Consider the following 14,358-nt stretch of genomic DNA (forward strand, 5'->3'; position numbering starts at 1 on the left):
GCCAGCCTTGCACTGATATGGATGTTGCTGCCTCTGCATTGCCAGTCACAGATGAAGGACCACTCTGTTCTGGCTGGATCCCCCAGCCCTCTCCCTCATCCTTACAGCCTCTAACTCAGTGGACCACTTACCCCGATTATGTGCCCCACGAAGCAGTTGGCTGCCCGTACACAGCAGATATGTATGTTCAGCCTATGTGTCCCAGTTACACGCTGGTTGGACCTTCATCTGTTCTGACTTATGCTTCTCAACCATTGATCACCAATTTTGCAGTAAGTCTAAAATACCTAGGTACAAATGACAGCAATTCCCCACCTTCTAGTGAGAGCCATGGGGACTGCCGCATGTAACTAGTTAGCTTATTTAATCACTATAATGTTGTGTGTCTTTGCATCGATGCTACGTAGCTGTTCTAGCAGTGGCTCTGTCTGCACTGTGGACATGAGTGTGGTTTGAGCAGGAGTTTTTCCACAACTTTTTGTTGTGGTTGCAATGAAATAGGGCATACTTCACTGCCATTTCCCCAGCCCTTTGCACTCCTCCAGACTTTCCATGTTACTAACACATACACTGTTCTTTGCTGTTGTCCTGGGAATGAGTCATCTCTCATCAAGTCAGCAGCAGGACTACCATTGCCCTGAGTTTTTTCAGGTCTGTTAACAGTTATTTACGGTAGGAGAGTACTGTTTGCAGCTCAAGGGTAATAATAGGGAATATTACATTTACTCTTGTCATCACTTCCAACTTGAGCTGTTCTTCTGCTTGGATTTGGAATAGCTGAGGAAGCAGAATTAAAGTAGTTCACTGAGTGGATGCACATTATAGTCAATAAGTCGTTGAACAAGGATTAGGGCACAGTCCTAAGCAGTATCCAGGGTATCAAGCAGTATCGTTATTTAATTCCAAACAAGGCCAAAACAGCACATCAACAGAGCAGAATATTTGGTTTCAGGCTGGACAAAATCTGACCCAAGATGATTTGCCCTTCCTTAGAGGATAAGGACAGAAAATTCTGTTTCAGTAGAACTCAAGCGGCTTATTTTCCTTTCAGTGTTCCAGTTCAGTGATTGCAGCTGACACCAAATCAGCCAAGGTACATGCCTGTGTCCTGTGCCTTCGCTATCATTTCAAATATGGCTCTGCCTTGGCTGACAGGGGCTGGTCAGGTTAGACTACTGCAGAGGCCAGAATAAGCCACCTTCAGCCTTGTGGCAGCCAAGTTGCGGCCATGCGTTCAAGCTGGGAGAGAGACTGTCAAAGTATGCAGTTTTCAGCACTGGGTGTAACTGTCTCATGGGCTTACAGTGAGGGTGGGAATGGGAACAGAAAGCTAGAGGGAACTTGACATGACTGTGAGCTACTGGCAGCAAGCACCTGGGACACCCACAAGCCACTGCTCTCATGGGAGCCAGCGTGGGAAAACTCACACTCAATGTAACACTTCACCCAGAGAGACAGGAAAAGGGATGTTAAAAGCGAGACCAAGCATCCTTAGTTTCTGGGTTTGGGTCCTTCCTCTGCTCCTCATTGCCAATGGGTTTATTTTGTTTTATTTCTCTTCCATTTTAACAGCCCCGAAGTACCACCCCCGCTGTAGTGCCTCAGCTTGAGGTGACGGATCAGCAGCCGCCTCTCACATACTTCCCATGGGCTCAGCCCCTCTCTGCACTGCCAGCCTCCACTTTGCAGTACCAGACAGCTTCTTCCACACTTTCTGGGCCACAGTTTGTGCCCTTGCCCATCTCCATTCCTGAACCAGCCCCGCAGGAGCTGGAGGATGCCAGACGAGTCATCAGCACACTGCCCATTGAGAAGCTACTTCTAGAAGATGAAGACAATGATACGTATGTTTTAAACCATGCTCTCTCTGTTGAAGGGCTTTAATTTGTGCATCTGGGGCCTGATCCTCACCTACTCAATACTCCATCTGGCACCACGGTGAATTTTGAGTACAGAGGAAAAGCAGGCTTGGGGGTGGGAAGTTTACTTGTGATTTTGGAATCCACCTTTAGCACACCATGACTTGTGTGTTGTGTGAAACTTGCTTTGTCCTGAGGCTTAGCACAAGACTTCTCTGCTGTTACAGTTCCTGCTACCTCTCCCAGGAAGGCTTTTGGTACTGTATAATTCTTGTGCCCAGCATCAGCACAAGGTCACTTTCATCCTCACACATAAGGCATGGTCTCAAACTGAAGTAGAATAGTGTAGCCATGGCCAACTGTAGCATTTGTTGAACGTACACTTACCTCTGAGTACTGACAAGACCTAGTTCAGTAGGACTGCTTTTCAGAGCTCAGTGTAAATGCCTTGTGTGTGTGTGCCTCCCAGTCTGTGGAGGAACCTCTACCTGATCTGGGCCGCTGGAAAACATTTTTGGGGTCTAAGTTGACATTTTTCTTTCCTAAATTGAACTGTTCCTTTGGAAAATAGAAAAATATAAAATGCAGTTTTGTTCTACTGGTGCTGATAGGTGCATTAGTCTAAAGACAGAAAGTCAATACAGCTGAAATAAACGTCAGTGCAGTCAGACATCCCTATTTACAGAGCAACATGAAGTAGCCTAGATGAAACACTTGAGTTCACACAAAGGTATAACTCGTTCTGTAGCATTTGAGTGTGAAGTCAGTGATGTCATGCTGAGCCAGAGAACCTTAGTAACTTCTCTTGTGCCTTACTGCTATGGAACATTTCTCTGTGCTGTAACATCGCAGGCCCACAGGTACACACATTTTCTTTAGAGCTTTCTGATTTTCTTTCCTGCAAGATGAGTAGCTTTACTTTGTCCTCTATTGCAACTGTAAATATTATTGCTGATGTTCAGGAGTGCCATGCCATAGGCAAATATATTTGCAGGAGATATCCTTTTCTAGCTCTCTTTATTGTTATCATAATAAACAGGGGTCTCTTTGGTGAACACAATTTCTCTGGGTTTTTCTGCTTTCTAAAGCCCAGGATCCTCAGGTGATTTTATTATTTGCAAGACTAACTGCAAAATAACTTATTGCACTCTTTATTACCTGGTGTCCAGCACTCCTGTTGCCACCCAGGCAGTATGTCAAGTGACCTTACACTTTATGCCTGAGTGAGGTTTGCAAGCTCAGGATGAAAGTCTTGAGGACTTTGAAAGCGTGTTCTGTTATTTAATATTGACAAATTTGGAAGATATAATCAATAGATCATGTAAGTGATCATAAAGCTGTTTGAAAATAGCAGTAGTTCAGGTGCATGGAAATTAGTGGCTTACATTTGCAGAAAAACCCAGCAAAGAAATTAATTAGAAGGAGCTTAGTTCACCACTGCTTACTCCAGTTTTATAAGTGCAAACACATTTAGTAGGTAAAACTGGGGTAATGCAGTTGTGAATAAAGCCTGTGGTTGCTAACATTGCTTTTAAATTTCTTTCACTCCAATGTATGTAAATTCTGTGTGTGAATATAAAACAATGATGAACTGTTTCAGCATTTCTTTCTGGGTTGTTCTGGTTAGAGAGACAAAATCTTTTTCAATAAAGATCTACAGTAACTTTCATATGCCTAGAGTGTTTTATTTCCTGTCCAAAAGGGTAACCCAGACCTGGCTTAGCAATCAATTAGCTCAATAGCAGATGTAGAGGCTAGAACCACTGATTAGCTGTTAGACTTTCTGTTAATTTTGCACATTAAGGCAGATGAAGTAGGAGATCCATGATCCAAACATGGCCTGGAGGCACTCTTTACTCAAGCATTCTTTACCCACAGAAGCATTCCTTCAGTTCAGATGTTATTTCAAGCACTATTATCCTCTATTATCTGGGGATGTTTGGGTGTGCAGCCACAGCTAATGGTCAGCTTGACTGAAAATCAGACTAGCCATAAAGTTGCATTTCTGCTTCCTGAAATTGCAAGGTGTGACTCTGGAGTCCAAAACAGCCTGAGGAAAGGAACAACTGCCCTACCACTTTCTGACTGAAGTGTACCAAATGTTGCTGGAGTGAAACAAACCCAGGGACTGGCACAACTGCCTGTAGGATGGGAATTGCCTGTTCACACAATTAGGACCTGGGGGAATGGAAGTGTCAAGTGGCTCTGTGTAATTCTCTCCAGCTTCAGCCATAGAGCCAGGCAATCAAAGTGAAGCAATGAAGTGTGTTTCCCATCACTAAGGGCCATGTCAGCAGCAACGCCATTAACTGCCATGGGTAGTGACAACTCCTTGTCTTATGCACATGATAAGGACTCCCTCTTTCCAGTAGTTTTGATAAAGAAGTGGAGCTTAACAAGCTGTTTACAAATACACCATTTAGAAGAGGCTATTTGCTACCCTAGATAGTAAATTATCACCAATGCATACAAGGCTGTATCACCCCAATAAGCAATACATACATACGTACAATATGGTACGCTGGGCCCCAACACTAGGCTTTGTGGAGGACGTGGATACCTCCCAACACAACAGCAAATCTCACCTGAAAGAAAGTGCTGAAGTGGAAAGGAGACAGCATGAGAAAGCTCAGGAGTGCTGAGGGCTCTTGAGCACTGCAGTTATTTTGAGGTAGGAAGCCTTTTGCATGGGAATGGGCGCTGTCAAGATCATGACCTTTGGGGCTTATAGTATGGTTTTGTGGAACACTGGGTATAAAACCCCCAAAGTAGCTATGCTGCCCTGAAAAACTGTTTGCTCCCAGGGTGGTTCACGACCAAGCAGTGATCGGTGTCTTTATTTACTGTCTTAGAATTCTACATATTTATGCAGCTAAAGGTATGAGGGCGTATACATTGGCAGCTGCAGAGCGCATGAAATTGCTGCGAAGACTTGATGTCAAGGAACACAGAGGAAAGGTAATATGGAACACTTTCTCCTGCAAACAGCTGTGTTTGGGATGGGCATGGGATTTGCATGACTGAGAGTAACTGATGCTCTGAAAAATCTAGCTGTCTCTGTGTTACTGCAAAGGAAGCCATGGGCACTGATAATACTTGCTTCAGTGCTTTTAAATGGAGTTTCAAAAATGCTAAACTTGGGTTGTCATCCATATTATGGCCAAAGAACACTCTAGAGACCTGGAAAATACCCCTCATCTCGTGACAGCATGGGTCCTAATATGTGGGATTCAAATTTTGTCTTTGGTTCATGCACCACAGTTGTTGCATTTCTAGATGCCATTTAGCCCAGACTGCCTTTCCCTTTTCCTTGTTCTGTGACAGCATCTCTTCTAGACTCACATTTTATCTGCTGTGCTACTTTTTCCAGACTCCTCTGCTGGTGGCTGTCACTGCCAGGCAGCCAGCTATTGTCTATGATTTAATCCAGGCAGGAGCGGATGTCAATGCTGTAGACAACAAAGGGCAGTCAGCTTTACATCTTGCTGCAACATATGGCTATGCCCAAGTTCTTCAGGTAGGAAAAGCTTTTATGCTTTAATTGCTAGCAATATGAACCTACAGTAAAGTCTCAATATTGATGTCTTCCAATAATTTCCTCAGAAAGCAAGATGTCAATAAGCAATGAAGGCTGACCAAAGTCTCCTTTTCCATTGTGTTAGGAATCGACTTCCCAGGTTATTCCTGTTTCAAGACAGCAGCTAAATCAGCCTCCTGTTACAGAGGAAATGGCTTTAGTGTATCTGGGGGGGCATATAAATTCTGCAGATCATAGGTCTGCATCTGCTCATGGGTCCTCTGAGGATGTGTGAGTGGAAGTGCCAGGGGGTACCTGGCAAGTTGGCAGTCCATATCAAGTATTCATTAGCTCTGCCTCGTGCACACCTTGGGTTAAGTCATGAGCAGGCAGTATAACATTGAGACTTCTTTGGAAAACAGTGTTTTATACAGTGGAGGAAGTGCTTTACATCCAGATGATTCCAACAAAAGCTCCCAGAGTGCCTGTGGTGGTTTGCTTTGTTTGTGGCTTTTTTCCTTACATGAAAAAAGAAAATGCACACAGGCTTGCTCCTCGGTGTGGTCAAAGCCATGGAATGCTTTATGGTTTGTTTGTTTATTTAATTGGGGTTTTTTCTTAGTGGATTAAACACCTAATCTCTAATCATCAGGCAGCTCAGAACTACTTGTCAATATTTGATCTGTATATACTATATTATTGTTATGAAAAGGGAGCACAAGCCCTAACCGTTCTGGGTAATCTTTCTGTAGAAGGATTCTGTCCTGTGCCTTGTCTGACTCCGCAAGGTTCTGGGTGAGTCACTGCACTGCAAAACTTCTCAGCCAAGATGCTATAATGTGAACAACTTTATTTAATCAAGACTAAAACATGCATTATCTGTAATAATATATACAAGGAGCTACTTGGCTGTCTCACATCTAAGCTATTATTTTCTTAAGTTAAAGAGTTAAAAATTTTACTCTTTTCCAAATCCAGGCAATGCTCATCTTTAGACCACTATTTCGTCACATTTATAGGGTTTGCATCATCATTGCTGCAGCCATTGCAGCAAGCTGTGGTTTTAACCTGTCACGCTTCTGCTCACCTGCTGCACATTAAAAAGAAAAAGTAAATGAATTCAGTCTGGTAATTTTCAAAATCAGTGAACTCCCCTATCTAAAAGATCGGCTGTACATGTCAAGGAGAGTTTTTCATTTATCCATGTCAAGAATGGCTCAGAATAAATATGAATTGGTGTTATTGGTACCTTTGCTTAATATAGGGTGAAAGCAAGGAGGCTAGCACTTTTGAGCTGGGGCAATGACTTGATTTTATTGTTCTGAACTGAGAATTTAATGGGATGCTATGCTTAGGTGGGGTTTAGGAAACTAGGGACCATGAGCATCTTGTGTAACCCTGAATGTTCCTGTTAGGAAATACGTTTAAAGCACTGACATCTAGTGTCAAATAAGGACTTAGTTTGTTTATAAATGATAGTTATCTGACTTTTTTTGTTTTTAGATTTTGTTTGTTTTGACTGATTTGGGCTTGGACAATATTCTGCTGAACTAAAATGTTCCAATTCTCTCTTGCTTCTAGGTTATACTGTCAATAGGTTTCCCTCTTGATCTAGAAATGAAGGATTTTGAAGGTAAAAACCTTTGCACAAATATTTTATGATAGTATTAAATAAAAATAAACACCAGCTGTTTTGTTGTCTGGTGCTCAGGTGTAGTTGTTGTGGTGTGCTAGGAGGCCAGAGTGGCCTCAGAAACTGACTGGGTAAGGTTTTGCTGTGTGCTCAAGTACCACAGAAATCAATCGTGCTGATAATTCAGCAGTGATTCAATGCACAGTTGGAACTGAGCACACGATGAAGAGCCCCAGAAAGTGTCTATACAGCCAACAAGTGCCTTTTGAACCAGAGAAGGGCTTGTACTTTTGCAACAGAGGTGCAGAGATGCATACGTTTCCCAACCAGGTTCTCTTCCTCTCTGTACATCAATAGTGTCATTGGGACTGTTCTTATCATCTCCCATACTTGATTTTCCAGGGCATACTCCACTCCACTGTGCTGTTCTGGCCCACAACTCCCTGCTCCGAGAGCAGGGTTGCCGGATGTTGCCTGAGGAACAGCAGAAAAAGCTTCAGCACCAGAGTGAAGAGCTGGAGTCCTGTATTCAGCTCCTAGTGCAAACAGGAGCCTCCATCTACAGCAGGGTAAGGAATCAGCTCAATTATATGCTGTTTCTTTGTGTGGGAACTCCCACTTGTCCTGCCTGACGCTTGTGCTGTGCTCAAACTGTAGAACTGGAGAAAGAATGAACTGCTGACTGCACGACCAAGCCTGTTCCACTTAAAAGTGACTGGTTGCAGAGTTAGTTGCTGCCTTTTGGAGTTACTTTATTGCAGCTTGAAGCAGAAACTGGACAGCTTGAGGGCCACCAAAGGGAAGAAGGTGCTCCATGTGAGCTGCAGAGCTTGCCTGGGCTTTTCTCTGATTTATGTAACATCTTCAGGTTGCTCTGCAGAACTTGTCGTTGTTGTTTTCTGTTTTTATATAGGATGTCAAAAGCAACAAGACAGTTCTTCATTATACAGTGCAGGATGGGAACCTCTCGCTGCTCAGATACTTCTTGGAGTTGAATGCTTTCAAGTCCAAGGACTTTGTCAACAACAAGGTGAGTCAGGCCGTGTGTGGACAGGATTTGTGTGCACATCCACGGGCAGAGATGCTGAGAACAGTGCGAGAGCTGTGCTGCGATGCAAGGCTGATGCAGACAGAGGCATTAGGAGATCTTCTGTTCTGTTCTCTTTCCACAGATGTTTTTTTCTGGAGGGAAAGAGCAACAGTTTGTGAATCTGAGCTTTTTCTAAATTTCTTTTTTTAACCTGAAATTGCATTTTCCAGTAAAGAAATGTTTCACCTGGAAAACAGCACCTTGCTTGAACTGAGAGTTGTGTGCAGGTCCCTCTCCCAGGTGGCAGAAGCTTACAGTGCAAAAGCGAGATAACCGGGGAAAAGGAAAAATGTGGGAAGTGGTTGCTTGAGGAGGAACATGAACTTTATCACATTAGGCTGAAGACTGAGAAAACAGATCTGCAATGATGCGACGGTTTGTTGTTGGCAGCAATGTAATACTGAATGACAGCAGTTTAGGGCAGCCATGTAACAAGTAATCTCTCCTGTCAAGCATGCCATTCACAGGAAGGACAAAGCTCCTATTTCAGTTAAGGGACATGGTGGCTCTTTCTGCCTTAAATGTTATTTGTTAGTCTTCTGGCTCTGTTTGTGCCTGGATGCAAACTGGTTATTATGATGGCTGCCTGCAAGTTTGAGCCTGGAGAACCAAAACATTCACAGGGCCCGCCAAGCCCTAGCAGCTGCCAGGAGCAGTAACAAAAGACAGACACATGCTATGGGCAGTGAAACAGTGGCTGACATTGCCATGCAGGTGAAGCACGGGGAAACCAGCTCTTGCAAACAAGAGAGCATCCTTGCCAAGCATGCAGAAGCCTAAGCGCTGTGGCAAGTAGGTCTAACTGTAGGGGCCTGAGAGCCTGTTTTAGGCACTCTGTCCAGTGCTGCTTATTGAGCTGAAGTTTTACTAACATTGGTTCCTCAGTGCAGGATTTCTGGAGGCACAGCCATTCCCAGGTTGTATAAAGCAAGCTAAAAACCTTCCCAGTGATGCTGTTGTCACCCATCCCTTTGCTGCCCCATACTTCACCTCTGAGCAGATACCGAGCAGTGACACTATCTTGCAGCTGTATCAGCTTCACCCATCCTCCTAAGCAAAAATGCTGACATTCCTGTGCCTTAACTGAGACATAGCTCTGTACAATCAGCCTGAGCTTCGCCTCTTGACTAGCTGTCCCCTCTCAGCAGGAATAAGTGCATGATTCTGGGTGCCTCTGAGAAGGAAAGGACAGAGGGGAGGACAGGGCTAAGGATCCCTGTTTTGAGAGGGTCAGAGCGTTAGCTTTTCATTTCAACAGCTTCAGTCTCTTAGCCTTGCTTGTACTCCATAGAGCACCCACATGCTTGTATCCATTCAGAAAGGGATTTAATATTTTCTGTCAACTCAGTTGCTCACTTGGGAAGCAGGTACTGGGCAGCTTCACAATTTTTTCCCCTACAGATCTCTGCTGGATTGGAGGAAACATGTTTTCTCTGTGTTTGTGGGTAATAACACTGGGTTTCTATTTTTCTGTACAGTGAAGGCCCCTACGCTGCCTTTTCACTACATTCTTTCTGTATCTTTTAAGAGCCATTAGGCAGGTGCTAGCTTGTCCATGGGAGTCTGCTGTTGTCTTCTGATCACAATCCTGTGAGAGCTTCCTACTGTGATAAGATCACTTAAAGTCTTCAGTCTTGTTGCTGAGCTGTCTGGGGTAGTGAGAAATATGATGGCGAGGTTGTCCGATGCTCATCCTGGCTTTTTAGCTCTTCCAGATACGAAGATGACAAGAAAACAGGGATGCTGGAAGTCATGTTCTAGTTTCCCTGCTTTCACCCACTGCTTGATGTGGTGTCTCATTCCAAATCCATTTCCTTGTGGATTTCACAGCAAGAAAAGCATTGAGGCCTTTGAGATATTTTTACCATGAAAGATTCCTAGAGCCCATAACCTGATGCTCTGGACCATTGTCTCACATAAGCCCTATAAAAGTCAAGACATTGCCAGACTGCCTTGTTTTCTTAGCCCCATGCCTGGATTTGGAAGCTATCAAGTACTCCTGCCATAAAGATACAGCAAACAAATGCAGATATTTCCATTTTAACAAGAAGACCTATAAAGAGCTTGTAACCATCCCTTAACTCTATGGGATGGTAAAATTGACAAGGATCTGCTTGTTCAGGGCTTGTAAAAAAAAATGCCTTGCTTGAGAATGACTGCTAAGATTTTGCTATCTTGTTTTGTGCATCAGTGTTCCTTATGTCTCAGTGGTAAGTAGGGCCTGAAAATCATATGTATTCCTTCAACAACTGGAATAGCAATACACATTGCAATTGGTGCCCAACCGTTCCATGTTCATGACAAGTATATGATTGTTTCTGAGAGGAAAAAAGTATACGGCTGCCTAAATGAGACTTCTTGCAGACTAAAAATACCTTGCCTTATGCATTTGCTTAGGTGTTTCTCATTTAAAACCGTTACCAGTCATACCTGACTAGGCAGGGGCACAGATTTCTGCACGGTCTGGTGGTACCGGAGTTTCTCCGCAGCAAATCGCTGCATCCTCCGTCCTGCGCCCTCTCGTGGCTCCACGACAAGTTTTGTCCTTTGTTTCTGTGCAAATCCTGTTCCTGGAAACTCAGGTTTTTTGTCTGGAGTGCTGGAAGGAACAGGTTTGGAGCTCAGCATGATTTATCTTGCCTGCTGCAGAGCCAAGCCACCTACAGCCCTGTTTGGTCCATGTCCAAAGTCACTGAGGGACATGGGCTGCTGGGCTACCAGGATGGCCTGGTACCTTTCAAAGCAGCACGTTTTAATGCCGTTGAGTTTGGTGGCCTGGGAGGACTTGCACAGTCAAAGATGCCTTGTATCCAAGGGATCAGTCTGAGCCCTGTGTATAACCTACACACTATTGGGACTGGCTTTCACTTGTGTCAAGGTCTCTTTGCAACTTTCTGGCACTTGCAAACGATTGTAAAAAGGAGTAGTGGAGCTGTGTGAAGCACAAATGGGTCTGCTGTTGTAAATCCTTGCATAGCACATGTGTGATGGGTAACACTGCATAATGTGGTTTGTGTCACTTTGACTGACTGAAATGCTTCCAGTGAAATAGTTCCTATTGTTTCTCCTGGATAAATATACATGATACAGGTCTATCTGTTAGCTGTAGCCAAAGCATCAAAGGCCCCCAATTTGTAGTGATCTATGAGAGACAAAAATCTAAATCCACAAATCACCTGCACAAGCAGCTGTACATGGGAGAGACAGAGCAGGGACACTCTCTCATCTCCCAGTAAGTAATGTGGGGCTTCTTCACCTCTCATTTCACAAGTATTCATTTCTGGGACAATTCTGAGTAGGTGGCACAGCTTTTTTTTCTCCCCTTGTTTTTCTTTCTCTTCTCTTACATTAGGCCCATGGCAACACAGCTCTGCATATGGCAGCCGCATTGCCTCATGACAAGAACCAGAAAGAAATTGTCCAGTTGCTCCTTGACCATGGGGCAGACCCAAGCATCCGAAATTTAGACAACGATCAGCCAATCCACATGGCTCCTTCTGGAAAAGCTGGAGATCAGGTACATAATCCACATTGCTGCTGCTTCTTCCAAACACATCTGTGCACTCCACAGCTGTTTGTCCTTACTAGGGGAACAGCAAGGACAAGTCATGACATGGGGCTGATGTTGCATGGTGTAGGCCTGGGGGTTCCCCACTGCAGTAACTCTGCAATCGAGGAGCACAAAGCAGGCATTAGCTGGCAGTCCAAATACATCCCAGGAGGTGTCAATGGGTAGTTCTTCCACAGTGGTAGCAAAGCTCAAGGTATGATTGGATTTCATACAGGTATGAAAAGGCTCCTGGAGCTCATTGCAGTCCCTGATGTGCTTATATATGTATTTAGTCACACATATAAATTCACGTTAAGTATGTATATGTATGCACTGGGGTGTCTGCATGCAGTTTCAGAGGGTACGTTGTGAACTTCTACATTTTTTTGGCAGGTCAGGCATTTGCTGAAGAAAGGGAAAGTTGCATCTGCATTCATTTCCTGTCACCAAAGTGCCACATCCTAGGTTGCCTGCAGCTTCCGGAATGGCTTCCACCTCAGCTTGCTGATTGCACTCTTAGGAAAACTAAAACATCCCTGTTCCTAGCATCTTTAAATCAGGGTGGGATGACAGTGTTTCTCAACCTATGGACCATGAATAACATATCAGAAGATGAGCTTTCAAATGTCTGAAAACTTTATTTTGTTAACAGAGTACTAATAAACCTCAAGCATTGCTTGCAAGCAAAGAGGCAAGCAAAGCAAATGGCTGTTACATAAATAACCAACCTGTACTTATTTGGTGGCAACTGAAACCTGTAGTGGCGAAAGAACACAAGCCAAGTTTGGTTATAAAAGGTTGAGAAATACTGCTCTCGGACACGGTCAGCCTGTGCCTCTTGTTAGGTTCTGTAACAGAGGTACTGGTTGAAATGTGATGTGCAATTACCTTCACTGTGCCTGCTAGCCTGGGAATGCTGGAACCTGAGGGGGAGGAAAAGACTGGATGGAAGAGGTCATGTCAGCTTGAAGAGTCATCCATGGCTGTATTTTACTTGAGTGAATGGACATTTGGACTCAAGAGCTCCAAGAGAGGGTTTCTGCAAGCTGCTACTACCCCGTTTCTTAGCACTTTGTGGAAGAAAGCTGAAGCAGCTGTCCATTGCCACCCCACTTAAGAAAAGAGATGCTTGTAAGTGCAACTACATGGGGAAGGTTCTCAGCAGTACAGTTTTGTGTGGCTCCTGAGTGCTTCCCAGTGAAGGGATTCTTCTTTGAGTCATCTGATCCAATCCAAGTTTCCAGCTCTGATGGCAAATAGCAGCTCTGGAAGCACTTCAGGGAGAGGAGCTGAAACCTCACCTGAGCTAATGCCTGTATAGGAGACCAAGGCTTTGTTTGGGTCTTCAACAACTTTTAGGCATGGACAGGGTAGAAAATCTTTGAGCTGTGTGTGCATGAGCACAGCAGGGTCAGAGTGCAATGTGGTAAGTGCTTTTCTATTCCCATTATTATCTAAGGGGGCGTTTTAATAGATTCTTCTTATCCTTTCTGTGAAATGATTTGTGAATTGCTGTGCAATCAACTGGCAACAATGTCTTCTGGGTCAATAGGATTGAAGGTAGATGCCTGATGGAAGAGAAAGCCATGTTTTGACAACCGCTTCACAGAGGGTGTCTCATCTTCAGTACATGTTCTGAATTAGAGTTCACTGATTTCTCAGTGTTGCACAAGTTATTATTTCTAACAGGACTAAACAACAAGATGAGGGGCAGACGTCTGAAATCACTGCTGTAACTTCCTTTATCGCCCACTGACTAACTCAAATGAGGGTTTTCTAAAGCACTTGTCACACTCCCAGACCTGGACTGTTTAAACAACTGTTTGGCAGAATTGAACAAAAGTTCTTAAGAAATGCAGAGATCTCAGCTTTCACAGGCCTCATCTCTGCTGTTTCGCTATTGCTTCTCACTACATCATATTTACAAACCTGCCAACATCCGCTGACAATAAAAAGCAGAGTTGTATTTGCATGTGTTTGCATAAATTTGCATGTATCTGGGCATAGGCCAGCAAAAGCATGTGCTTTATTACTTTGAAGGGATGTTACAGCAAGCCCTGAATTGAGTGATAGCTGCATCAGTGAGTTAGTGCTGTGTGTCAAGACAAAATGATCAATGAAATAGCCATTTCTTGAACTTGCTAGTAATAAGACTGTAAAATTGTGACTAGCATGTGGCATGTGATGCACTAGGGAAAATGTAAAAAGTTTTTTTGCCATTTGGAAATGTCTATGAGATGGCAGAAATCCTTTTGCAGAACGTGAAAAAAAATACATGACCTGTTTACTAGAGTGGCTTACCTCTTCATTTTTGTATCTGCCTGCTGTTGGATGTTCAATACAGGGCGACACCATCAGTGACTTGTAGTCTGTAAACATCACCATCTCCAGGGCTTGAGGGAAAATATCAGCCTGGGGGGGAATGGATGTGGCTTCATTCAAAGCATCGCCCTGGCAGCCTGTTACTCAGAGTTGACAGATGAGATTTGCAGATGGAAGAACCCATGACCGACCCAGGAAGGATTTGTTCTCTCTACAGGCACATCTGTGTTCAGCTTCCCAAAGCTCATGCATTAGAGGCCTGCTCTGAAGCCAACCACAATCAACAGTGAACAACGTTCATATTGTCTTTGGCCTGGATCCACGAGACAGTTGGAGGCTGCTGCTTCTCCATGCATATAAAGCACCTTTCCCTGTCAAGCCAAGCAG

General features: G+C 44.0%; 2 protein-coding genes across 2 annotated transcripts in view; both read left to right on the forward strand.

Annotated features, from left to right (window-relative positions):
* POU2AF1 (POU class 2 homeobox associating factor 1) overlaps positions 1–3,526 on the forward strand; it is a 43,433-nt gene extending 39,907 nt beyond the window's left edge. The window contains exons 4-5 of the mRNA XM_061478151.1: positions 1–272; positions 1,573–3,526. Coding sequence (XP_061334135.1) covers positions 1–272; positions 1,573–1,884 — 584 coding nt within the window. The 3' untranslated portion in view covers positions 1,885–3,526. The remainder of the gene's footprint in view (positions 273–1,572) is intronic.
* Positions 3,527–4,830: 1,304 nt separating this feature from the next.
* LOC133282100 (NF-kappa-B inhibitor delta-like) lies at positions 4,831–13,423 on the forward strand. Its single transcript, XM_061478152.1, has 6 exons — positions 4,831–5,376; positions 6,958–7,009; positions 7,412–7,578; positions 7,923–8,039; positions 11,452–11,616; positions 12,043–13,423. The coding sequence occupies exons 1-6, from the start codon at positions 5,110–5,112 to the stop codon at positions 12,112–12,114; spliced, it is 840 nt and encodes a 279-aa protein (XP_061334136.1). The 5' UTR covers positions 4,831–5,109; the 3' UTR covers positions 12,115–13,423.
* Positions 13,424–14,358: the final 935 nt, after the last annotated feature.

Source organism: Pezoporus flaviventris, unplaced genomic scaffold (assembly GCF_033815535.1).
Source record: "Pezoporus flaviventris isolate CSIRO_AGI_PZ_B2104156 unplaced genomic scaffold, CSIRO_AGI_Pfla_v1 ptg000113l, whole genome shotgun sequence".
NCBI classification, from domain to species: domain Eukaryota; kingdom Metazoa; phylum Chordata; class Aves; order Psittaciformes; family Psittacidae; genus Pezoporus; species Pezoporus flaviventris.